The sequence below is a fragment of the Sciurus vulgaris genome (genome assembly GCF_902686455.1).
Source record: "Sciurus vulgaris genome assembly, chromosome: 7".
NCBI classification, from domain to species: domain Eukaryota; kingdom Metazoa; phylum Chordata; class Mammalia; order Rodentia; family Sciuridae; genus Sciurus; species Sciurus vulgaris.
This window is the reverse complement of record NC_136467.1, coordinates 14,570,974-14,598,407: the sequence shown is the minus strand read 5'-3', so window position 1 is coordinate 14,598,407 and position 27,434 is coordinate 14,570,974. Positions and strand designations below refer to the sequence as shown.

The window sequence follows — 27,434 nt, the reverse complement described above, 5'->3', positions numbered from 1 at the left end:
TCTTATCTCAGTATCTTTTCTTTCGCATACCAAGAACTCCCTGAAGAGACCACTCTCATGGAGGTAAAACAAACACGAATCTATTTCCATTAAGTCAGAAGTAGCACCTTCACTTCCAGGGACTATCATCAGTCACTAACCAGCGTGCACATCATGAACCTATGACCCAGGGATAGTTATGTGTCCCCAGCAACTTTTGCAAATGAGAAGAGTATAAGATGTCAGGATTTTATTTTTATAAATATGTTTAATTTAAAGGAATAATGGTTTGTTCTGAGATTTATATAGTTGACCTAATTCCAAGAGCACTGGACACGGGACATGAATTATCAGTGATGAAACTGTTGCAAAGGAATTTTACTAAAATTAACTTCAAAGGTTCATTTGATCGTACTTTTCCCCATCCCCCAACTCACATTTAATGCCGTATTAAATCACATGACACTGAATGGAATCAAGTCATGTGTCATTCTCTTGTCATGTGGAGTGTGTTGTCACTTCATGGAGGCTTTTACCCAGAGGCGTGCTAGGGAGGCGAATGCATCCTGGGCCATGGCCATTGTGATGCTACCAAAGGCTGCGGGCCAGGCTGCCTGTGCTTGAAGTCCTGAGTAGCGGCAATCTTGTCACCCAGGTACGCTGGCCAACCACTAAGAGCCTGCTCGTTTTTCATGAACACAGTAGCTGTCCAGGGAAATACTAATTGCAACAGAACAAAGACTGTGCCCCAGAAACAAAATGAAACAATCCCTTCTTCGCAGTTAGTGCATCTGAGATCCAGATGTGTCTCCACCACCTCTGCTTTCCTTCCCCAGCTGCTTTCAAGAGAGGGGCAAACCATTTTGAGAGGCTGTAGGCAGGGGTGGTGCACCGAGGGGCCACATTAGCTGGAATCCAGAAAGGATCAGTATCTACCCGTGGTTGTAATTGATGCTAGAAAGTAGAATGAATCTTGTCCTGTTCTACCAAAAACTTATTGGGATTAATATCTATTTTTACCCCTTTTATTTCTGTTTTGATAACAAAGGAGAAAGATTAAGCTTTGTTCTGGATTGTTCTGAATAAAAATACATTGGTAATAAAGAGCCACAAGACAAGGAATGACTCAAGAAAGCTCTCAGACTAGTGAAAAAAAATCAGAATATAGTCCTTAAGTCATTTTCCTTGACTCAAAAAAAGACATGTTTCATTCTTCCTGATACCACTCTTTATAAAGTATAATAGGTGAACTTATGTGAACATTTCATGACTTAAATAATGTAAATCATTTAAGTCAGAAAGAATACTTTGGGGATGAATTTAATAGATGTGTTCTCTGTGGGGATTAAATGAATAAATGTATTATATAAATCTCAGTAAGCAGTAAGAAAATTAAATTATTTAAGATCATTAATTCATATCTGGAAGCAATAACCTTTATGACAAAATTCTTCTAAAATATATTCCCACAAAGTTAAGGCTACATAGAAAAGCTGCTTAGTGAAAACCCTTTAAAAATATTTCTGCCATATTCTGATGAATTCTCAGCAGTACAATTTTTAGCTTGCCCCCTGTTCCTTTCACATGGCGACAATTAACATTCCATTCATTCTTTATTCAGTAATCACTTACTAAAGCACCTTGTTTATGTGAAGAAAAAAATCCCAGGGGAGAAGCTAGCATTGCTTTTCTGTTTACATTCTTTTTTGATATGACATTTGAATTTCATGGTAACTTTCAGAAATATGTATAAAGTTGGCCCTTTGTGTGGGAGGGTGCCACATCCACAGATTCAACCAACTGCAAATCAAAAACTATGGAAAAAACAAATTGGGTACTTACTGAACATGCACAGACTGTTTCCCTTGTCATTGTTTCCTCAACAATGGCATGTAATAACTATTTACATAGCATTTCCATTGCATTAGGTATTATAAGTAATCCAGAGATGAAGTGAAATGTACGGGAGGCTGTAAGTAGGTTATATGCAAATACGACACCATTTTATGTGAGGGATTTGAGCAGTCGCAGATTTTGATATCCATGGGGATCCTGAAATCAACCCTCTGCAGATACTGAAAAATGACTGTACTCATAATCATCACTTCACACAGTAGGAAACTGAGGCTCAGTGAAAGTAAGTGACTTAGACGTAAGTTACCACACAGATCAGGTTTTAGAGTTGCTCTCTGGTTGCAGAACCCTCTCCTCTGTGAGGTCCATACATTAGTATTATATCCATCTTCCTGCCTGGAACATAAACTCAGCTAGAGCCAAATCATACCTTATCTGTATTTCTATAATCCTTGGCACCAGCACAAAGGCACTTAATCTGTTTTGAGTGAATGTTTGAATAATTCATAAGAATAACAAACCTGCAGAGTCTACTACCTGCTTAACGGCTTCAGTCCTGCTAAGAGGTGGCTGCGGGCTGGGCTTCAAGTCTGGCTGGACTGCAGAAAGCCAGGCCTGGCACTGCTGCAGGGTGTCCTGCCGGCTGACGTGCTTCTGAAGTTCATGTTCCAAACTTCGGTAGACCTGAAACAACAGTCACGTGGGGTGTGAGTGCTGCTCTCTATGTTCTAACATCCTTGGAATTAAATGATGTCCACGAACCGACCTTCATTTGCTGCTCAGCACTCCTGAATACCACATGCATCTCTGAAGTGAGTTGTGTATATTCTAAAATGCTTCAAAATAGAATAGACACCCCAGTTTTTAATTTCTCAATCCACAAATCACAATGTAATGTGTTAATTAGGGGGAGACCACATGGGCAGTGTCCATGTAAGTATGCAAATGTGTTAGAATGCACAAAGTCACTGAAGTAAACTGTCATCGACACAAGTCGGGGCTTTCTTCAGCTTTCTCCTTATGGTATAACTATCACACTGTTTGTTTAAGCTAGGAACTAAAAGTAAACATTAAAATATCTAAGAAAAAATAAAAAATATTTTTCATCATGCAATCCTTCTGACATAGGGATAGGGTCAAATTGGAACTAAATTATAACATAGGAGAGGAGGTGGTTTTATGCCCTCATTTTGTCTTAGAGGTTATGTTCTAGAACCACAATAATCCAGAATAATTCATTAATTCCTACTTTGTCTAATTAATCAATCCATAACCATTTAACCAGATTTCACTTCATTCAAAAAGACATTGGTAAATGATTCTATATATTTATCCTTGAGATCAAGATGAAATATACTTATGATTTCTGAGAAAACTATTCTATTAAAAAAGAAAAGGAAAAAAGAAAATAAAAAATGAACTTAGACCAGCATTTTTTTCATTATTGATACAACAGAACTAATAACTGATTGCCATTTTCTCTGACATCTGTTAAATCCATCATTTTCATCTGACACTGAGTCTGTCCCTTATGTATACTTATTCTAAACAGAAATTAAAAGGACAGGTGCCATGTACTCTGTCATCTTTTCAAACTCTAATTACAGAGTCCGGAGTTGACTATGTTCTTAGAGGTTTATTGGCTTTTTTACATTTTTTAAAAATTAGGTTTGTCTTTCCAACAATTACCAGTGTTTTTTGAAAACTAAAGTTGTATCCCTAATGCAAAGAAAATGCCTGCTGTGAAGTCAGGGCTGGGTGTCCCTGCAGAATGAGTGAGTGAATGAGCTCCACTACCCTCCTCTCACCTCTTCCTTCTCTCTCCTTTCTCCACTCTGTCCATTTGCAATTACCCTCTCTGGCTCCTAACTTTTTGAAAGTCTTGGAAGTTAATATAACTAGGACCTTTTTTTTCCTTTTTTTTTTTTTATCATGATGAACACAGATCATTTCCCCTATCTTTCTATCTCACCAGTTCTTACTGGCTAACCCAGTAGTAAACGCACATGGAAAGCCTTAGAAAATTTGTAAAAACATCTTTGTAGCACCATTTAAAAATTTTTAAATAGTAGAAAGCAATTTACTTATTATACTAAGCTTTTATTAGAAGAACAATTCCATCCCATCTTAAATGCATTTCTAGAACATTGAGGACTGTGTTTTAGAGAAAATGCACCCATGAAAATATAACTCAAACCTGATACTCCCTTTCTCAATTTCTAAACTAATGCATAACAATATTAGTATTAGAGCAGAACCCAGGCTTCGTAGAACCACAAAAAATGATTGTGAAAATTATGAAATATATTTATTATAGGGTTACAGAATAAATTGCAAGTTAGAAGGAAGTTTTGATGTGTGCAGGTAAACAAAATCAAAAGAATTCTCAAGAAGTTTTTTGTGATTATTGGAATAAAGGGATTGTATAAAACTGAATGTCTGAAATTCACCAGTTAGTAATATTGATTAAATATATGATGTTAATTTTCACACAGATATTGTGAAAACTGTCCTCTTATTTCCTGTCTGGCAACACACCAACACTTTCCCAAGGACTTGGGCATCAATTCTATTTGTGAAAACCAGTATGCTACACATCCCTTCTCCATAATTTGTCACTGTCCTAGAACGTTCTGTGGTGCTCACCCGCTGTGCTGTGCTGCAGATTGCTGAGTAGCTATCTCTTGTACCCTGCAGGTGAGCACGCACATTCTGTTTCAGCTTCGCTTGCAGGTGGTCTGCACATTGGCTGATCAAAGTGTCACCTTTAATTTTAAGATTGTCCAAACGCTCTTCAAAACCAGCGATTTCTTCCATCATTGCCTGCAACAATGAAACAAATATAAAACTCTAATAATTTTAGTTTTACTTTGAAACAAACTGTTCATCAAAAGAAAGTTTATGGTCACTAATTTCATTATCTAATAAAGTTTTTGAAAGAGTATTGCAATTATCTTGGTTACATATTAACAAATAATAGAAAAAGCACATATATTTTTGTAGGGATACTTCCGTAGGGAATGAAGAAGTAATTTAGGGACTAGAGTATGTTCATGGCTGGTCCCAGAGAGATCTGTTCCACAGTATTGTTAACAGATAACAGGAGATCCATATATTTGTCAAATCTACCAATTATAATTCTTGTATAAGTTTTATCTAAAACAATCTAATTAGTATTTAATCTATTTTTTTTTTGGTACTGGGGATTGAACCAAGAACCTCACATATGCTAGGCAAATGCCCTACCACTGAGCTACATCCCCAGCCCTTATTTAACCTAGTTTATTTAATAATCTAATATCTATAATTATTTAATAATTAACTTACATAGTATCTAACTTGCATCTAATATTTATATTAATAAAAATTGACTTATACTTACCATTTATTCAGTACTTCTTATAGTCCCAGAATTATGTATAAGCCCCAATAAATGTGTATTGTTATTGTCATACAAATGGGAGACTGAAGCACAGAGACTGTACATAACACACTCAAGGTAACACAGTAGTCACTGGCAGAGCCCCCCAGCTTCAGGCAAAGCTCTCTTGGATCTAGCTCACACCATTGTACTCACATGTATTCTCTAGTGAACATTCTCATAGATCATTTGGGAATGAGGAGTCAACTTTTTCAAATCAGGTTTTAATTTCCTTACCCAGCTATACAAAGATAAAGACAAGTGACACATTCCAACATAGGCTTGCCTGGGTTGACACATTAATATACCTAAGGGAAACTTCAGGGGTCCCTCAGCAGTGCTGGGTCTGGATTGCATACACCTGACTGAGAAGAACCAAGTTGGAACAAAACTACTGCCTCATGAGGCTGCTGAAGAGATCAATCATCTACCAGGCCAGACCTCTGCGTGCCTAATGGAATATATCATGGACAGTAATTGCTCTTCTATTCATATTTGTTCAACAAACCTCTTCTTTTAATAGGAACGCTAAAGCCCAGAGAGGTTAACTGGCTTTCCTAGGGCACATTGCCAGGTGTTGACTACATCATGGCTTAAATCAGATCACCATTAAGATCACCAATAAGTTGTTCCATAAAATTGTGACCACATGCCACCCCGTACATGTAATTACTGAAATGCATATTAATAATGGTAAGAATACCTCACTTCAGTGTTGTACTTTGTGGTTCACAAAATGCTTTCCTGAGCATCATCTCTAGTGACTACTTCAGCAATTATGAGATAAGCTGGAAATATCACTGTCTTTTCAACAATTGGGTCAGAAGTTGAGTGACAGGATTTAATTTTCATTGATTCAGCTGAGTATCAAGTCCAACTGTTCTCAAGAGTCAGACTCAGACTTGATTCTTTAGGTACAGTCATAATCCAGTGCTATACCTGTATGTACATGCATGCACACATGAGTATACCCACACACACACACACACACACACACACAGGCAGGGTGGTTAAGTGTCCTGTGGTCAGCTCTTCAGACAACAGGTGTACCTTGTGGTGGGCCAGTTGCTGGGTGATTGTCTCCAGGCTGCTGGTCTCCAGAAGGTCAGGTGCCACCAACCTGCCAGACATCTGCAGCAGCCACTTTTCTACCTCCTGGAGCTCACTGTTGTAGTCTTCATGGTCTCTGACTTTCGCCTCCAGATTGAGGACATGATCCTATGAAACCAAGTGCCCATTAGAGATGACTTCCAAGCAAAACGGTTTTGTATTTCAAAAAGCCCAGGGCAACTCATAGGGTTGGCAGAGCCAATTATATCAGAAAAAGACTAGGAATGGAGCTGGGATGTAGCTCGATGATAGAGTTCCTGTTTAACATATGAAAGGCCCTGGGTTCCATTCCCAGCTCCAAAACAATAAATAAATAAGCAAAAAGAAAACTACCAGGAAAGGGAAAAATAAATAGCCATTACGCCATTTAAATGCTCATCTGACAAAAGAAAAATTCCTACCTATACTGGTTCTTAAATCTGACAGAGAGAAAGGAGCTAAGGCTCACATTTTGGGAAGTACACACCATTATTGAATCCCTGATCTCCTCTTACCTTTCCCATGCTGCAGAGTTCCTGGTAATCACCTTGAAGTTTATCTATTTTGTCCTTTAAGGTAACATCGTGCACCAGTTCCAGAAGAGCTTCGCCTTTCTCTCTCACCGAGTTGACTGATGGTTCATGGGACAGCACCATTTGTTGCAGGGACTTGAACCAAAAAGAAAGGAAAACCAGAGCCAGTTCACTCATGTGCACAAGATGGATATACATACATGCCTGCAGCCTGCTTGACATGACCCACCTCAGAGGAAGACCTGGTATCTACATTATGAATAGGAAGTCTAAGTCATCAAAGACAGAATGGCGGATCAGGGCTAACAGAGTTTTAAAACAGGGTGCGGAGGGAGAGCAGGACATCAGACAGCCCCTCAAAGGTGGAGAAGAAAGCACAGAAAAGAATTACATTTGGCTAAATTTAATATTATTTCTATTCTTTTTGTTTCTGCTTCATTCCTTTCAGCAAAGAAAAAAAAAAATTACAAAAGAAAACAAAACATAAAATGGAGTGAGACCCACTTTCTTTTGATTTCGAGGTCACAAAGTCAGTTCCAGCTTAGTTTGGATGTGGCATTATGGAGATAGATTGCAGCCTCAACCTTTGAGAGACAGACCAAAAGTGCTATTTAAACGTATCAGGGATTTGGTGTGGGGGTGGGGGAGGAAGCAGGGCTGCGGTTCTTACATGGTGTCTTCAAAGAGAAGCTGCCAGGCTTGACAGGGAGTTCAGCATAGAAATAGACATATTGGTTGGAGATGTTCGCATAAGCTTCCAAAGCTTGGTGCTAAGGTAACAACACTGTAATTCTTACAGATCATCACTAAATCTTCAGGTCTTTAAAAACACAAAGTATTTACACACAAGCTTTGTAATTTTTTGCTCCAAAAATCTGAGCAGATGAAATATCTGTATTTATATCACATATTTTTTCAAAAATTTACGAGGTGTTTAGCTACAGTCGGTTAGGTAGAACTTATTTTTTAAAAATATACCTCATTTTCAATTTACCACAGGCCGACTTCCAGGCTTTGGGTATCAAAGGATGAATAAAAGCCTTTACAGGGGACAGATTAAATCTATAGGTACAGGGTCCTGGTGTCAGCAGATTTATCTGGAGGATTCATATACCTGGGTCACACTATTAGAAAAAGTCTCCATCTATTGATTGTCATAATCAATAAACTGATTGATAAAAACTTTTGGGTAGCTCCAGGGCACAGTATTTAGTTAAATAAACTGACCGCAATGGCATCACTGGCCACCAGTGGAACATTCCAGTCAGGAATGCTTTTAGCACCCATCTGGGAGACGCACACCTGGAAATGCCTCCCTGCCATTGGGACCTGCATGCCCCCCACCCACATCTGCCCATGGCAGCCAGGCACTACCTTGTATTTAGAGAGCTGAGCTTTCTTCTCATATAATTCCATTTTGGGCTCTTGAGGAACGCGTAGGACTTCCTGGTATTCTGCGGTCCACCGGGCCAGTGCTTTGCATTTATCTGAGAATTCCTTTGCTAGGTGAAGACCTTTCTCCAGTGTCATGTGCTCCTTCCGGACAGTGCTGGTCAGTTCCTTCAACTGCTCCACGTGGCCATGGATCTCTCTTCTTAATGTTTCTGCCTCGCCGTTCTCCAGGTACTTAGCAGCCCTCTCTCCTTTTTCTCGGGCTGATTTTAGCAAACTGTGACCTTTCTCCATGTCCTTTAACAAAACCTGTGAAAGACAGTGAATAGGAAGCAAATATAGTCAGTCTTGTTTCTTTCCTCTTAAAAGGCTTTTGAGTTCCATTTTTGGTCACCTATATCCCCTTAAAATAAATTTCTAAAGTTTATTTCTAGGTCTGAGCTTTCAGGAATCAGAAATCTCTTTTCTTTATTTTAACAGAGGTTTTTAAAGTCTTGATCAATGTATCATATCTGAATCAGAGACTTTAAAAACACTTGAGGGTGCCGTTATTCTCAGCAGCCTCCCCAGAGGTCTGGGTTAAAACTCTTTGTTAAGGCAGCAGTTCATGAATTTGAGATCAATATTTTTCTCTCTTAATTTTCAAGTGCCAAACTGGAATTTAGTTTAAGACATTGTGGGTGGTCATGTATATGTCATTTAGATGACAACATATCACAAATACCTAAAAGCCAGCTTTTGGTTTAAAGAGCATATAACCTTGTACTTGGAGTGAAATGAAGACTCAAGGGTCACCAACCACGTGGGGTCAGTCTGAACACATTTCCAACATCGACACAGGGGAATAGGGCAGCAGGTGGTGGGAGAAAGGTAAACCAGAGACAAACCTAAAGGATGCGTGCCTACCTCCAAGGTCTTCAATTTCTTCCCCATCATGGCTTTATCTACTTTATCAATTTTAGTAGCCACATTCTTGAAGTTTTTATGAGTAGAGCCATACCAATCAGAATAGGAACTGAGAGAGAATTCTGATTCCTCCAAACTCTGGATCTCTTCTTCCAGGAAGTTTATTTGTTCCTGGGAAAGAAAAGAGAAAATTGAACCACAAATGAAAGACGGGGGTCAGGGCCTCTGCGGATCAACGTGCATCTCACTGGATGGAGGCTCAGGAGGGGAAGGCCAGCTGGGCTGTGAGGCTGGCTGGCGCCTCTGGGGTGGTGGAGGAGGCACTGACCAGCACTTGGAGGAGCAGGGCCTGGTATCTGGAGGTGAGCTGTGTGGCCTGGCAGCCCATCCTGCTGTTCACGTGGCTCTCGTCCAGGATCTCCTGTGCTCGGGCGCCTACTTCCTCCACCTCATCCCTGTGTGCTGCCACCTCATCGTGCCACTTCTGAAATGACCAAAGAGGCAGAGGGAAAGAATCACCCCCTCCTTTTGTTGACCAATCCTATGTGTATCTTCTTGATAAAGCATGATTTCGGCATGTGTTTAGAATATACTGCAAGACATAGCTTTGAGAACGTGTCATATAATCTTAGTGAACAATTGTTTTGCAAAGATGTAATTAAAAACTGTATGCTTCTAAGTTTGGGTACTTCTCTGCATGTATCATACCTCAGTTCAAAAACCTTTTTTGCACTCTTCTTAAAACATTTTTATTACTATATTTTAGTCATATATAATATTGGAGGTTCATTTAAAAATAATCATATGTGCCTAGAATATAATTCACTCCATTTCAGTCCCCAGTGCTTCCTCTTACCCTTGTCTCTTCCCTTTCCCCACCCTGTTTCCCTTACTCTGCTCTATTGGTCTTCCTTCTATTAACTTATAACTTTTTAAAGTTGGTGCTCTATATATGCAGAAAGGTGAAGTTCATTGTGGTGTATTCACACACATCCATAGCATAATGTGATCACTTTTATTCTGAAGTTCTTCCTTTTCCCCATCCTTCTCTCTCTTCCTCTATCCCTTTCCTTTGCTCCACTGAACTCCTTTCTATTTTCCTAGGCTCCTCCAGCTCTTTTCCCTTCCCTTATTTTTCTCTAGCTTCTGCATATGAGAAAAGACACTCAACCCTTGACTTTATGAGTTGGACTCATTTCACTTAGCATGGTCTTCTGTGTCTCCATTCATTTGCTGGCAATGCCATAATTTCATTCTTCTTTATGGCTGAGTAAAACTCCATTGTGCCTACATAACACATTTTCTTCATCCATTCATCTGTGGACGGGCACCTAGAATGGTTCTGTAACTTGGCTGTCGTGATTTGTGCTGCTATAAACATTGATATGCATGTTTCACTATAGTGTGCTGATTTTATTTCTTCAGGATAAATATCAAAAAGTGGGACAGCAGGTCATATGATGGTTCCATTTCTAGTCTTTTAAGGAATCTCCATACTAGTTCAAATGATTTTTAAAAAGCAAAGTGATATATGTGTTTTACATCTTCTCTTGTATCTACCTCAGTTTTAAAAATGGTGAATCATGGAAAAAAATCCCAAGGCATATGCATTATTTTAGATGTGAGCATGGAAGTAGCATAAAAATTAGAATAAGACTAATTTTAAAGTATTAATATACCATATTGGAACAATCTCATATTAGAAACAAAACCTGAAATGATCATCTTACTATCATTTATGTACTTTTACAAAGCAAGGAAAGAATATATGGGAAGAAAATCCAAAATATTTCTATCAAATTATATTCTATCAAAGACTAATCTACAAAATAACTGGTAGAAGAATGGCCCTTTATTTTAAATAACTAGTTAAGCAGAAATTAATTTTGTGACCTCTAAGCCCTGGACAAACAGTTGCTAAATATTTTAACGGAACAAAGTTTGCAAGATAACTGCTGATTTGACAAGGATGAGAAACTTCCACGAGTCCCACCTTCATCTGATGTAATTGTAGCTCCTTGGTTGCTCGGTTAGACTGACGCCCAGTCCTGAGGCTCACTTTCTCCTCCATTTTTTTCAGCCATTCATCAACTTGCTGGAACTTCTGCTCCATCAGCCTCAGTTTGTTCACTACGTTGTTGAACTGCATCCGGGTCTCAGACAGTCTGTGCTGGTAAGCCTGCCAGTCTTGCCGGAGCGACTCCAGTGCCCGGTCCTCTGCCTGGGGGATGCCTGATGGGATCACGTCCTCTCTGGTGTGCAGCACGGAATTCAGCAGTGCCTGTCCCTCTGCACAGTGCACCTGTAGCTCCTGAGGACCAAAGATATGGCTGTCACTCATCACTCATATCTCACACTTCTGGGGGTCAACCTATGTCCTCTCCCCCAAGTCAACTGGACCAGCTCGAACTTCACACCAGAAATAAATGACTTTATTCCACATTATAAAAATGTATGTGCACCAAATACTGAATATTGTTTTCCAAGTCTAGAAAAAGAGGCTGAAATTTTTTCAATTATCAACACAGAGCACTCCCAATTTTTTTCCAATCAAGTTCCTGAAATAAATACTTGAAATATGAGATGTAAGAGAATTTATCTAATAGAATGATGATTTGTACCATAGTTGACTTTCCAGTCAAAACATACATGATATGTTACATGTATGTTACATGATGTAACATATCATGTTACATGATATGTTACATGATAAAGGACTATTATTTAAAAGAATAACCTACTTTCATTATGGCTTATAATCAGCTTAAAGTGCCTCAGGCCTGGTATGTGACATTAAGTGAGCCCAGTGCTACACTTGTGGCTGAGAAAGGAACAATGGGTCCTTTTTTTGCTAAGGAGGGCTCCTTGCCAGAGCTGTACTCTAGGGAATGTTGTGGTCAAGAAAAGTTGGGTCTGGAGGCACACAAACGAGGGAGGTTGGCTCAACACACATGCCCACCAAGTGTTCCAGGTACAGGTATATTTCCATTGCCCAGGCATAAGCCCCAAATTGCCAAAGAGCATAAGCTCTAAGATTTAGTTCATACTGAACTTTGTAGGGTAGCATAAACTCTTTAAGAAAGAAAAAGTCTGGTATTCTTAAAGATGTTGGCAAAGCAACAGTAAATACATTTATTTCTAGCCACACAAACATTTAATCCATATAATCTTTTGATATGATCATCTACAGTAAAAGAAGTTAAGTCAGATCCCACCCAGAATGTTCAAGGTACCAACATATTTGGTTAAAATATAGTATTAAGAAAGAAGTTCTTTCTATTACATAGAACCATTTGAAATTGCTGATATCTGATCATTTATACAGCAAATATAACAATCTCAAATGTTTCAAACTAATAGAACATTTTTCTTCAGATATAAAGTCACTTCTAAAATGGTGTAGTGTGAACGTGTGGGTACACGGAAACAGAACCACAATCTGCATGATAGACAGTCATCAAATTGGCCACAAATACAACAATCGTGCTCCAAAATTCTTAGACTTTTTCCAATGTAGTTTTCAGTAACCTTTTTTCCTAATTCAAGGTCAGTGAATTTTTTTATGCAAAGGACCTGATAGTAAGCATTTTAAGCTCCGTGGGCCTTTTGATCTGTGGGTCAACCACTTTGCCAGTGTAGCAGTTACATAGCTGCAGATAGCACATCAAGGAGGGTAGTGGGGGTGAACCAGAAAGACCCCTTAAAACACAGACCTTATAGGCAGGGGCTGGAGTGAACTGATCCCTGCTCTGGTTTATTAAATCTTCCCAAAGTATCACCCTTCCCATATTTGATGAAATAGTTTTATCTATGAAATCATCATTCTCTAAAGCAAATTCTCATGTTTCCAATATTTCAAGTATTTACACTGACAAGGAAATAGTTCAATATTCAAATGTAGTTATAAGTTCTATGACACAGATGAGGGCTTTGGTTTATGCAATAGAACTCATGCCTAAGGTCCGCACCATTGCAGGAGGACGTCAGGAGCCTGAAGAAGCTCTGCCTGCCTGGCTCTGGAGCATGAGCATGCTCCACCCCTGCTTCCCACACCTGTGTCCGCCATCCTTTTGAACACAGGTAACGACTCAAATGAGGCAGCGTTCAGAATTGATGCCTGGGAAGCCTTGGACTGGAGTTAGGTTTGGGCCACATTAATCTGACGTAAGTGCAATATTTTCTTCTGACCAGAAACAAGAGAAACTTCTGTTAACTTGTTGGCCCAGTTCCTACCCAGAAGCCTCAGGAGTCCAGCCTTTGCCTGTCCAGAGTGAAGTGCTGAGAAGGTTATTCAGAGAAAACAGTCAACAGCACTCAAGCTAAGCCTGGAGGATCGGGACTTCTTATTCTTTCAAGGTAGGATGAATAAGATCCTTAAGCAAGCACATGAAATTGTGACTCTTCTAACTTCTATTTGTTTATTTTGTGACTAAACCAGATATTTTTTTGGCTGAAACTGTCAGGGTTCTCTTTGGCCTAAAGTCACCTAATGGAGCAGGTCCTACCAAGGATCAGAGTTCAAACTTGTTATCCAAACCTTGTTCTCCTGATATTATATAACACTGAGACACAACAGAAATAAAATCGTGTATACCCATGATAACCATGAGAGCCCCTGCTTTTCCATCTTGTCTAAGTTGAAGGGACATCTTGCCCAATTAAGAAGCACTTCTAATCCTGCCTGACATCTCATTGGGAAGTTGCTACACACTGCTGATGGGGCATGGAGTGATCTCATTGGCTCTTCTCCAAATCTCTACCATGGGAGCCCCTTCTTGGGGCATGCTGCTGACTCCTACCCACCTCTCCTAGTAAGATTAAGGGCCCCCTCTTTGATGCCACCATAAGTTCCCTTGCATTAGTCTATTGTTGGCCTTACCACATTATTATAGCTATCAACTTGTGGGTTTATGTTACTAACCAGATTGCAAGTTCCTCAAAGGCAGACTTCATAACTCAATCATTCTTATCTGAAGTAACTAGTAAGGTATTTGCATTGTTAGGTATTCATGAACACCGAAGGAGTATTTAAGTAGAAGGGTTACTACCACTTTCCCCAGTATCTGACATCTCACCCTGGATTGCAGCCCACTGGCCTGAGTGCCAATAACTTTTCTAGCTCTTTTAGTTCCTTGTACAACTCTGACCCTGGGCCTATATCCTCAGCAATATGGAAGTTGTTCTTGAAACCAGATTGCCCAAGACACTTCCCCCAGTTTGTCTTAAGGCAGCATCACATTTCATCGATTCCTGTGTGTGTCTCACATCTGAGGCTCTCTTTTAGGGATGTATGAGCAGGACTGCCAGTCAACACCATAAACTAGATCTCTGGCCACTCCTGTCAGGGGCCACCCTGATAGTGGGCTGCGTGGGCCAACAACCATTCCTGCCAGTCTAAACTGCCCACAAAATGATCTCAACTGACATTTACTACCAAATTCCCAGAATGCTCTAGATCAAGCAATCTAGGACTGTAGTTAATGTGCATCAACTATCTACGGAATTCAAGGTACATTAACTTCCTATTGCTCAAAATAAAAATTTCACATTCAGAAGGAAGAATCTTTGTTTTAGGATAATGTAGCTCTTACCTGAAGGTCCCGCAAGGTTGTCTCATGGGTGTGTGTATCACCTTCGAGAACTGAGTATCGGTCAAGCTTCTCTTGTTCTTGTCTCAGCCACACCTGAAAGGCCTGTAGGTCTCTCTGATACTCTTGGTGCAGGCGAACCAATTTTTCAGATTTGGTTACCACTTCCTGTGATTAGCATTTGGAATAATTTAGAGAGGAAGAAATGCATTATTATGAATTGTGTCAAAGTGCCCTATGAATTCACTTTTGGAGTTTCAGAAAAGCACAATTTTTAAATCATTGGAATATGAAAGATTTTCTAGAAAAGTAAGACTTTAAGGTTTATTTACAAAATAGAGAAACAAATATTTCAAGAATTAAAATGAATTTTAAGATCAGTTTGTTGAATTAATTCCCTGATCTCTGAATTCTTTGGGAAACATTACACAGAATGTTTATATTTCATAAAAGTACACTATTGTTAATGATGAAAACTGAAAATTTTATATTTTGCCTTAGATGAGAATTTGGATTCCCTATGGATTTACTTTTTTTGAACTTTGTCAAATGAGGGAGGTTGTGTTCTTAAAAGTGTTTTAATTTTCTTTATGAGCGCTATAGGAAGAATGATAAATAGTATGATGATTATTTTCTACTTTACAAAACTCTCACCTCTAGATAGACCACAGCACTCAGAATTCTTCGTCTGTGGAAGCTGCCACAAATGTTTGTCAAATTGTTACGTCTCTAGAAATGTAATATTTTACATCTCTAGAATTTTTAGTGAATGTTATTTTTACTTTAGCAATTTTCATATGCTTAAACTATTTTGAAGGTTTTTGTTTGTTTTTGTCAGTGATACTTCTAATATATTAAAATTCATTTTGTTTCTGTTGTTCTATCTGGTCTCACAAGGGTGTCATTACTGAACACCAGGGAGTCTTGAAGTAAGCCCTGCTTCACAACCTCCGGCTTGGGTGGGTCTCCAGGAGCCTGGTTAGCCGTACCTTGGCCCTCTCTTTGATGGATCGGTATCGTTCCTGCAGATCCTGGAGTTCTAACTGGGTGACATAGTGCTCTGTCATGCCCGCACCTTTAACTTCAATGGTCTCCAGCAGGCTGCTGTGACTCAGTACTTCTTCATTTAACAACTAGAGAACATTAAAAAAAAAAAAAAGTTACTCCATGTACTACTGTGTCAATGATACTGCTAAACTTAAGACACTTCAACTGCATAGCTGACAAGTAACCTCAGTTCACCCATCCACCCATCCATCCATCCATTTGCACATCTCAGTGATATAGATACATGTGTGAATGTACAAATGCATATTTGACTTTGTATATATTTCATATCTGCTCCAGATCTCCCTTTAAGATACTATTTCCCAATTAACTCCTTTGAATTTCCACTTGGATATCTCAAACTTATTCTACCCATAAATGGGCTCCTGATTCTTACCCCATGCCCACTTTGCCCCAGCTGCTGACCAACCTGCTTCTCCTTCAACCATTTTTTCACCACCACCTCCCTCTCATGCCACCACCTCCCTCTCAGATGGTGAATCCAGAACTCTGGACATCTTCGGCTGTACTCTCCCTCTCTATCCTTCTATCCATAATGAAATCCTGTTCGTTCCACCTCCAGGAGATCCCAGTATCGTCCCCACATCTCTGTAAGCTCCCTTGCCCAGGTGCCCTCCTCTTTCACTGGGCCTTGGGAGCTGCTCCTAGACAGAGTCCCTGCCACCAATTCTTGCCCCATCCCTTGTCCCATACTCCCCATAGCTGTCTTTGTGGTAAAATGCTTTAGGATTGAAAAAGTAATCATGCTACTCCCCAGCTTAAAACACCAGTTCCCTCCCCAGCTGTAGCAGGACCAAGTGGAAAACACTCAGGTCACACCATGGCAATGTACTTTACCAGGTCCCTGCTGCCTCCCCAAACTCACCCTGGGCAGCCTCGCCTGCCTGCCCTCTGCTCCAGCAATACTCTGCCTTCCTCTGCGTCACCGATGGCACCAGGTTCTAGCTCGGCCCAGGGCTGTGTCCATTCTGCTTAGTTGATCTAGAATTCTCCTTCCCCAGTTGCCTCCCAGACTACTTTCTCTTTGCTAAGTCCTTTAGGGCGTAGTCTACGTTCCTGTTTCAGAGAGTTCCTATGCCTTAATCTCGAAAAATCTATATTAGCCCTTTCTAAATTACTTCCTCTCATATTTCATAGTACTTACTTACCATTTATTCATTTACTTGCATACTTATTGCTGGGTCTACACATTCCCACCAGAACCCAGCCTTTGCCTGTTTATTTACCTAGAATGGGCACAATGCCTGCCTGCAGCTACTTCTCAAAAAATACTGATTGAATAGATGTTTAATTGAATAAATTAGGCAATTAATTATTTTAATAGATAATAAGTGTAGATGACTATGAAGCAGAACATTATGATTGTACTAATTTACAGATGCATGCAGGGAACCCAGATATTAAGTGATATTAATACTAAGTGAGTATTAAGTGATAGGTTACCTAACAACAGTTAGTCATGCAAATCGCTTTCACTCATCATTTGCTTGGCATCAGAAAAAGAGCCAAATGCTTAGGACGGAAACAAAATGAAGCACCTCCAACCACTGAGGGAGAGGGACGTGTAAACATATAACTTATGAAATTTACAAAGAGCTGTGAGGGAAGGGCTGAGAGGGCAGAACAGCCAGGCAAGCCTGGGGCCGGGCGGGGTGCTACCGCAGCGAACGCAACTTCTGCACTAATTCAGAAAGGTGAGTGGAGGCTGCCAGGCGCGGAGGCAGAGGGAAGCCGCCATGAGGAGGGAAGGGGTTGGAATCCTCAAAGATTGGAGAGATTCAGAAAGAGAGGAGAGGGTTCCAGAAGTGGGGATTATGCAAATCCTTACGGACCCAGAGAGGGAGACTGATGTCATCCTAGAGGCAACTGGAAGCTTCCAGGGGCTCCCAAAGGGGAGTGAGATGTCCACCTTGATACCAATACAACAGCGATGGAGAAAGGAGGCAAGGTGAGAAACTAGGAGTGCGTAGGAGTTCAGGAGAAGGGCGTGATCAGCAGGGCTGGCGGGGATGTGACTGGGGATGAGGAGGAGCCCGGAAAATGAACTTATTTATTTATTTTTTTTGCAGTGCTGGGGATTGAACTCCGGGCCTTATGCTTGCAAGGCAAGCACTCAACCAACTGAGCTATCTTCCCAGCCCGAAAATGAGCTTTTTAAGTCAGTATGTTCAGTGTGGAATGAGCCACAAGAAAAGGAAATGAAAAGCACAAAGCTGAAGAATTACAGTAGAGAAGGTAACGAGGACAGCTGAGGACCTGCTATTCCAATGAACATGCCCTAGAGCAGTGCTGTAGTCACAAATAAAAGGTTTCCTAATGTTTATGTCTAAATCGTATCAATACAATTGTTTAAAGATCATATCCTTAATATTATTTATTTTAAAAATCTTTACATTCAGTCCTGTACTAATATGAAAATGTTGTGAAAGGTACACAAATGTAGTGGCTCAAAAGGGTAAGATAGAAAGACGCTTTCTATTTCCTACTGGTAAGCAGGCAGAGGACATGAAAAGGTATTATAAGTGGCTACATTCTAAATGGTGTGTATCCCCAAACATAGGTGTGCATGAGTTTCCTAGAAGAGGAAGCTTTTACTAAGAAAATAATGGCAAATGTCTGTTTAAGAAGCTATCAGAAATTATAGTACAAGGTCAAAATATAATTCACTAAGTGTGCAGCCCTGGCATGCAATTTTTGTCTGACCATGGGATCCTACAAAAGCCTGTAAGAGAATACATGGAAGTTAAAGTCCAGCTCTGACCTTGGCTTTGCTGAGAGCAGTCACCTTCTCCCGCAGCTCTGCACACTGCCTTTCAGATTCACCGAGGCTGGCTTCCACGCCGTCCATCCAGCTGGAAAACTGTCGAACGTCATCCTGATAACTTGTCCATTTAGAAAGAGCTCCTTCAAGTTGACTGAAAGAGAATCGAAAGGAACATATTCACACTGAGAATCCTTAGGAGCTGATTTTTTTGTCATTGTGCCTCTTCCATCCACTCCAGCCAGCAGAGGGTCCAGAGACCCAGGTAAGGGGCAGACTGGCGAGTGGGCAGCTGGCCAGGGCTCATCAAATGCAAGTGTAGCTCTCCAGTGGAAATGCCCTCAGGAAGCAAGGGACAGTCCAGTCCAGGCTGATAGGCAGAAAAGTAGTGCTCGACACAAATACAACAGGCAGTGGCCAGGGACCACCAGACCCCAGGAGAGACCTGAGGGTGAACCCAGGACAGACCCTCAAAGCAGAACTATTCTGAAGCTGAAACTCTGGACACAAAGAGGACCGACCAATGCTCAACTCTATCAAGTCCAGCAAGACATTCAGAGCAGGAGACAAACTATACACACACTCACGAGGCAGGAAAGAAGGAAGGAAGAATAAGATTTGTAGCCATGTTGCATGAGATTTAAGTCAGAAAAACATGGAAAAATAGGGTAATGTTCCCTCAAGTAAGTACTAACAATTATTTCTCTTGCAGAAAAGTTAGGTACTTCTTTGTCTCCATATACATGCTATGTATCTGATTCCTTTCATCATCTGAATTCCATTCAGCACCTAAGCCCGATTTTCCTGCTACAAGTTGCATGCTTTTATGGCAGGTGCAGTCAGTGCCCCATCGACACCCTCAGACCCCCAGTGCCACATTCTGCCAGATGCAGCTCCAGCTGCCAGCTCTGAGCTCTCTCAGACTGAGGATGTTCTCGTTCCTGATACACCCTCAGCTTGAAGGCAATGCAGGAGTGCCAGGGGATTGTCACCCTGGGGTCAACCCTCCAACACCCTTCTGACTCATGGGAATCTGTTTGCAAATGCCCCTGCTTCCCTGCCCTTGGGTGGGGTGACGCTGAGGCACATGCTGTCCAATAGTTCACTGTGTCACCCAGCCAGGTAAGTTCCAGGTGCCCACTGTGGGGACCTGTTGGATAATATGCCCTTCAATGCCCCCTCCCTTCCTCAGCTCTCTTCCCCACTCCCCCCACCCCCCCCGGCTGGTCTCTCCAGGGGGCATCTCCCTAATAAATACTTTATTTAAAATTAAGTATTTTTATATCATGAAGCATTAATTTATCTTTTGCTTTTTAAGCAACAAACAATAATAACAAAAAGAAACATGCCTTTTTAGTTAGTTATATTAAAATATAGTCATAGTATTGCAGTTCAATCTAAATGCAAGGTTACACTTACTACTTTGTTTTGCTCTAAAAATAAGAGAGCAAAAAACTCCTACAGGATGGCGGACTAGAGGGAGGCTGCGTTCCTTGTCGCTCTGCAATGCTGGATTCAAGCAGAGGATATCTGTTTCTTGGTGAGGCAGTTTTTGCTGCTTATTGATCCCCTGCTCTTTACCCCATTTGTCTGCTGTGATCACCTGTGATCACCTGCAATCTGCCAGCATATCGACACCTTTTCTGAGAGCAGATTGCTCACTGTCAGGCGTCTATCATCCGCCATTTGCCTGCCTCTCGCCTGTCCATCGCCTGCCTTACCCCTATCCATCACCCAACGCTCAAGGTTCACCTCCCAATCATCCGACAGCTGCCAGCAGACTGACCACAGACCGCCAGTGGAGCACCAGCTGCCTGCTGTTGCCTGGAAGTTCACTGTTACAGTACCTGCAGGTTTGATTACACGTGGCTGCCCCATTTTGAGACAACAGCCAGGCCCTGTAGGACCCCTGACTGAACTGACTGAGGCCCGTCTCCAGGGTCCCTCAGCCCGACCGATCACTCCCTACCTCTGGGGCCCTCACATCAACTGGCTGCTCCCTGCCGCCAGGACCCCCAGACCAACTGACTGCACCCTATCACCGGGAACCCAGACCAACTGATTGCACCCGGCCTCCTGGATCCCACAACCACACCAAACACACCCAAACTCCAGGACCAAGGCTGGACCAACTGCATCCCGTCTCCAGGACCTCCAGCTGACCACGTCCACCCCTGAGCTGCAGCTCCCCATTTGCCAACACATTTGGAAACCAGAGCGGCCATCTTGGATAACCTGGAAGCCAGAGCTCCGCGATCTTCGGGTGGGGCAAATCCCATCCTGAGATGCCTGCTGGAGGCTTGAAGCTCATTGTCAGGTACCTTTCAAGCATCAGGCTACTGAAGACTGGGAGGTTTCATTACTATATGACTGTTATGCTGTAGATTTTCTTTTCTCTCCTTTTAAAAAAAACATTTTAGTTTTTATTTCTTTACGTTTCTTGCTTTCTTTTCCTTTTGTTTACCTGTTCCCTCACAGTCGCTTTCTCCCTTATTTACATGCTAACATCTGATTTCTTTTGATTACACTCACACCCTTTCTATTTTCTAGAACTTCTGTATATTCTGTTATTATTCCATTAACAGCCATATTCTTCATCCCTCTGCATCCTCTTTGTCCTCCATTAGAAACTGCAGACATTATTGTAAACCTGTTTGTTTTACCGAAGATAACATTTCAACTCATTTTGTTTATTATGACAATTTTGTTATTGTCCCCATAGGGGCTATTTGGTCTAGGATTGCATAGTGTCTGATTTGGGCACTGCTAATATTGATCTCCCCTTAAAGAAAGGGTTTTGGAAACCTATAGGGCCACTGTAAGCCTATAGGGGGAAATCTGCAGTACCCCAGATCTGCAGTGCTAGAGGGGAAGATACATGAACAACATGAAAAAAAACAAGGGAAGAAAATGATCCAAACAAATCTAGATTCTATAGTAATAGAATCCAATGACAGTATGTTAGAAGAAATGTCAGAAAAGGACTTCAGATTATACATGATTAAGATGATTCGTGAAGCAAAGGATGAGATAAGAGAGCAAATGCAGGCAATGAATGATAATACCAATAAGCTGAAAGAGCACCTGCAGGAAGCAAAAGATCATTTCAACAAAGAGATAGAGATGCTCAAAAAAAACCCAAATAGAAATCCTTGAAATGAAGGAGACAATAAACCAAATAAAAACCTCAATGGAAAGCATCACCAACAGACTAGACCACTTGGAAGACAGAACCTCAGACAATGAAGACAAAATATTGAATCTTGAATATAAAGTCGCCCAAACAGAGAAGATGGTAAGAAATCATGAACAGAATCTCCAAGAACTATGGGACATCATGAAAAGACCAAATTTAAGAATTATTGGGATTGAGGAAGGCACAGAGATACAAACCAAAGGAATGAACAACCTATTCAATGAAATAATATCAGAAAATTTCCCAAACCTGAAGAATGAAATGGAAAATCAAATAAAAGAAGCTTACAGAACACCAAATGCACAGAATCACAACAGATCCACACCAAGGCACATTATAATGAAAATGTCTAACATTCAAAATAAAGATAGGATCTTGAAGACCGTGAGAGAAAAGCATCAGATTACATATAGGGGGAGACCAATACAGATAGCAGCTGACTTCTCAACCCAGACTCTAAAAGCTAGAAGGGCCTGGAACAACATATTTCAAGCTCTGAAAGAACATGGTTGCCAACCAAGAATCCTATACCCAGCAAAACTAACCTTCAGATTTGAAGATGAAATAAAATCCTTCCATGATAAACAAAAGTTAAAAGAATTTACAAATAGAAAGCCTGCACTACAGAATGTTCTCAACAAAATATTCCATGAGAAGGAAATGAAAAACAACAATGGAGGTCAGAAAAGGGAGGAACTACCTTAGAGAAAAACCACTCAAAGGAGAAACCAAGCCAACATAAAAACCAAAAATAAGCCAAATGACTGGGAATACAAATCATTTCTCAATAATAACCCTGAATGTTAATAGCCTAAACTCATCAATCAAAAGACATAGACTGGCAGAATGGATTAAAAAGAAAGACCCAACAATATGCTGCCTGCAAGAGACTCATCTTATAGAAAAAGACATCCACAGACTAAAGGTGAAAGGATGGGGAAAAACCTACCATGCACATGGACTCAGTAATAAAAAGGGGGTTGCCATCCTTATATCAGATAAAGCGGACTTCAAGCCAAAGTCAGTCAGAAGGGATAAAGAAGGACATTTCATACTGCTTAAGGGAACCATAAATCAGGAAGACTTAACGATAGTAAATATTTATGCCCCAAACAATGGTGCATCCCTGTACATCAAACAAATCCTTCTCAATTTCAGGAATCACATAGACCACAACACAATAATTCTGGGCGACTTTAACGCACCGCTGTCACCACTAGATAGATCTTCCAAACAAAATCCAACCAAAGAAACCATAGAACTCAATAACACAATCAATAACCTAGACTTAATAGACATATATAGAATATTCCATCCATCAAAGAGCGGATACAGTTTCTTCTCAGCAGCACATGGAACCTTCTCGAAAATAGACCGTATGTTATGCCACAAAGCAGCCCTTAGGAAATGCAAAAAAATAGAGACACTGCCTTGTGTTCTATCAGATCATAATGGACTGAGAGTAGAAATCAATGACAAAGTAAAAAAAGGAAATTATTCCAACACTTGGAGACTATATAATATGCTATTGAATGAAACATGGATAACAAAAAACATCAGGGAGGAGATTAAAAAATTCTTAGAGGTCAATGAGAATGATGATACAACATATCAAAATCTCTGGGACACTATGAAAGCGGTACTAAGAGGAATATTCATTGCTTGGAGCGCATTCCAGTAAAGAATGAAAAGTCAACAATTAAACGACCTAACATTACAGCTCAAAGCCCTAGAAAAAGAAGAACAGAATAACAGCAAAAGTAATAGAAGACAGGAAATAATTAAAATCAGAGCTGAAATCAATGAAATTGAAACAAAAGAAACTATTCAAAAAATTGACATAACAAAAAGTTGGTTCTTTGAGAAAGTAAACAAAATAGATAAACCCTTAGCCACACTAACAAAGAGAAGGAGAGAGAAGACTCAAATTACTAAAATACATTATGCAAAAGGAAATATCCCAACAGACACCACTGAGATACAGAACATAATGAGAAGCTACTTTGAAAATCTGTATTCCAACAAAATAGAAAGTACGGAAGACATTGACAAATTTCTAGAGACATATGCTCCTCCCAAACTGAACCAGGAGGACATACACGATTTAAACAGATCAATATCAAGCAATGAAATAGAAGAAGCCATTAAAAATCTACCATCCAAGAAAAGCCAAGGACCAGATGAATTCTCAGCTGAGTTCTACAACACCTTCAAAGAAGAACTCATTCCAATACTTCTCAAAGTATTCCAGGAAATAGAAAAGGAGGGTACCCTACCGAACTCATTCTATGAAGCTAATATCACCCTCATACCCAAACCAGGAAAAGACACATCAAGGAAAGAAAATTTTAGACCAATATCCTTGATGAATATAGATGCTAAGATCCTTAACAAAATATTGGCAAACTGTATCCAATAACATATTAAGAAAATTGTGCACCACGATCAAGTGGGGTTCATCCCTGGAATGCAAGGATGGTTCAACATTCATAAATCAATAAACGTAATCCATCATATCAATAGACTTAAGGATAAGAATCATATGGTTATTTCAATTGACGCAGAAAAAGCATTTGACAAAATACAACACCCCTTCACGCTCAAAACACTAGAAAAAATAGTGATAGTAGGAATATAACTGAACATTGTAAAGGCTATTTATTCTAAGCCCATGGCCAACATCATTCTTAATGGAGAAAAACTGAAACCATTCCCTTTAAAAATGGGAACAAGACAGGGATGTCCTCTTTCACCACTTCTATTCAACATTGTCCTCGAAACTCTAGCCAGAGCAATTGGGCAGACTAAAGAAATTAAAGGGATACGAATAGGAAAAAGAGGAACTTAAGCTGTCACTATTTGCGGATGACATGATTCTATGTTTAGAGGATCCAAAAACCTCCTCCAGAAAACTTCTAGACCTCATCAATGAATTCAGCAAAATAGCAGGCTATAAAATCAACACGCATAAATCTACAGCATTTTTATATGCAAGCGATGAAACAGCTGAAAGGGAAATGAGGAAAACAACTCCATTTGCAATAGCCTCAAAAAAAATAAAATTCTTGGGTATCAATCTAACCAAAGAGGTAAAAGATCTCTACAATGAAAATTACAAAACACTGAAGAAAGAAATAAGGAAGACCTTAGAAGATGGAAAGACCTCCCATGTTCTTGGATAGGCAGAATTAATTTTGTCAAAATGGCCATACTACCAAAAGTGCTATACAGATTCAATGCAATTCCAATTAAAATCCCAATGACGTACCTCACAGAAATAGAGCAAGCAATCATGAAATTCATCTGGAAGAATAAGAAACCCAGAATAGCTAAAGCAATCCTTAGCAGGAAGAATGAAACAGGGGGTATCGCAATACCAGAACTACAAAGTAATAGTAACAAAAACAGCATGGTATTGGCACCAAAATAGACAGGTAGATCAATGGTACAGAATAGAGGACACGGACACAAACCCAAATAAATACAATTTTCTCATACTAGACAAAGGTGCCAAAAATATGCAATGGAGAAAAGATAGCCTCTTCAACAAATGGTGCTGGGAAAACTGGAAATCCATATGCAACAGAATGAAACTAAACCCCTATCTCTCACCCTGCACAAAACTCAACTCACAATGGATTAAGGCCCTTGAAATCAGACCAGCAACCCTGCATCTTATAGAAGAAAAAGTAGGTCCAAATCTTCACCTTGTTGGCTTAGGATTAGACTTCCTTAACAGGACTCCCATAGCACAAGAAATAAAAGCCAGAATCAATAACTGGGATAGATTCAAACTAAATAGCTTTCTCTCAGCAAAGGAAACTATCAGCAATGCGAAGAGAGAGCCTACAGAGTGGGAGAATATCTTTGCCACTCATACTTCAGACAGAGCACTAATTTCCAGAATATATAAAGAACTCAAAAAACTCTACACCAAGAATACAAATAACCCAATCAACAAATGGGCTAAGGAAATGAACAGATACTTCACAGAAGAAGATGTACAAGCAATCAACAGATATGAAAAAATGTTCAACATCTCTAGTAATAAGAGAAATGCAAATCAAAACTACACTAAGATTCCATCTCACCCCAATTAGAATGGCGATTATCAAGAACACAAGCAACAATAGGTGTTGGTGAGGATGTGGGGAAAAAGTTACACTCATACATTGCTGGTGGGGCTGCAAATTAGTGCAGCCACTCTGGAAAGCAGTGTGGAGATTCCTTAGAAAACTTGGAATGGACCTACCATTTGACCCAGCTATCCCACTCCTCGGCCTATACCCAAAGGACTTAAAATCAGCACACTACAGAGATACAGCCACATCAATGTTCATAGCGGCTCAATTCACAATAGCCAGACTATGGAACCAACCTAAATGCCCTTCAATTGATGAATGGATAAAGAAACTGTGGTATATATATACAATGGAATATTACTCAGCTATAAAGAATAATAAAATTATGGCATTTGCAGGCAAATGGATGAAATTGGAGAATATCATGCTAAGTGAGATAAGCCAATCTCAAAAATCCCAAAGAGGAATGATCTTGCTGATAAGCGGATGATGACACTTATTGGGGGGGGGGAGGGGGACAAGAATGGAGGAAGGAAGGACTGTATAGAGGGAAAAGAGAGGTGGGAGGGGTGGGGGAAGAAAAAAATAACAGAATGAATCAAACATCATTACTCTATGTAAATATATGAATATGCAAATGGTATGCTGTTACTCCATGTACAAACTGAAAAACATGTATCCCATTTGTTTACAATAAAAATAAATTTTAAAAAATAAATAAATAAATAAATAAAATAAGAGAAAGAGAGGTGGTGGGGGAAGAGAGGAAGGATGGAGGAAGCCATAATGCCTGTTATTGAAGCATGAAGCTGATCCTTCAGTAAGGCTTGCCAGTGCTCGGCCGTCGCTTTACCTACCTTTTACAGTGGATGGCTGCAGACAAGAGGGCAGCCCAGCTGTCCTTCACAGCCTGCAGCTGCTGTTGGATAGTAGGAATGCCTTCTGGAGAGGTATTCTGCAGAACATATTCGCCCCTGGTCACTATCATTTTCATCTGAATCTCTTTTTCCTGCTTCACTGAGAGCAGAGCCTGTAGAAACAATATAGAATCCCTTTGTCATCTGCATGTTAAACATGCAACGCTTCAAATATTTCTGAACTCCTGAAGAGGGCAGAATAACATGCAACTGTGCCGTGCAGCTCCCAAAGGAAGTCGCTTGCTGGTGAGTGCCAGGAGCTAGCCTCCACGCACCTGGTGGTCTCTAAGTGGCCTGGGCACTGCAGGTCTTGAGTTTTTTCTGAATGATCCCTTCCCTCCACTGACATTTTATGTTCCTAGTTTAACAAGGGGAAATAGATATTTTGGTAGAATCCATGAACTCCCAAAGGTCACCAGAGGCAGAGGTTATAAAAGTTGATGAAGTGGCACACCTTCTATAGAAACAGATTCTGTGTTCCAAGTTCTTCATATTCTTTTTCATATGAGAAGGAAGTTTTAATTCAAAGTTGTAAAACTGATAGCATCACCCAAAGGCAAAGCTTCTTCTTTCCTGTTTGTCTGGATTTTGACACCTTGTCCAGTCTTGGTTCAGCCTCTCATGTTCCCTGAGCCTGCTGCAGCAAGA

General features: G+C 40.3%; 1 protein-coding gene across 1 annotated transcript in view; it reads right to left on the bottom strand.

The window, feature by feature from the left end:
- SYNE1 (spectrin repeat containing nuclear envelope protein 1) overlaps window positions 1-27,434 on the bottom strand; it is a gene marked incomplete at its 5' end in the record, with an annotated part of 439,816 nt that overhangs the window by 178,312 nt on the left and 234,070 nt on the right. Inside the window, 12 exons of the mRNA XM_079147948.1 lie at window positions 2,371-2,517; window positions 4,480-4,656; window positions 6,305-6,472; window positions 6,859-7,011; window positions 8,251-8,577; window positions 9,175-9,345; window positions 9,503-9,658; window positions 11,168-11,485; window positions 14,766-14,930; window positions 15,752-15,895; window positions 18,592-18,745; window positions 26,727-26,899. Coding sequence (XP_079004074.1) covers window positions 2,371-2,517; window positions 4,480-4,656; window positions 6,305-6,472; window positions 6,859-7,011; window positions 8,251-8,577; window positions 9,175-9,345; window positions 9,503-9,658; window positions 11,168-11,485; window positions 14,766-14,930; window positions 15,752-15,895; window positions 18,592-18,745; window positions 26,727-26,899 — 2,253 coding nt within the window. The remainder of the gene's footprint in view (window positions 1-2,370; window positions 2,518-4,479; window positions 4,657-6,304; window positions 6,473-6,858; window positions 7,012-8,250; window positions 8,578-9,174; window positions 9,346-9,502; window positions 9,659-11,167; window positions 11,486-14,765; window positions 14,931-15,751; window positions 15,896-18,591; window positions 18,746-26,726; window positions 26,900-27,434) is intronic.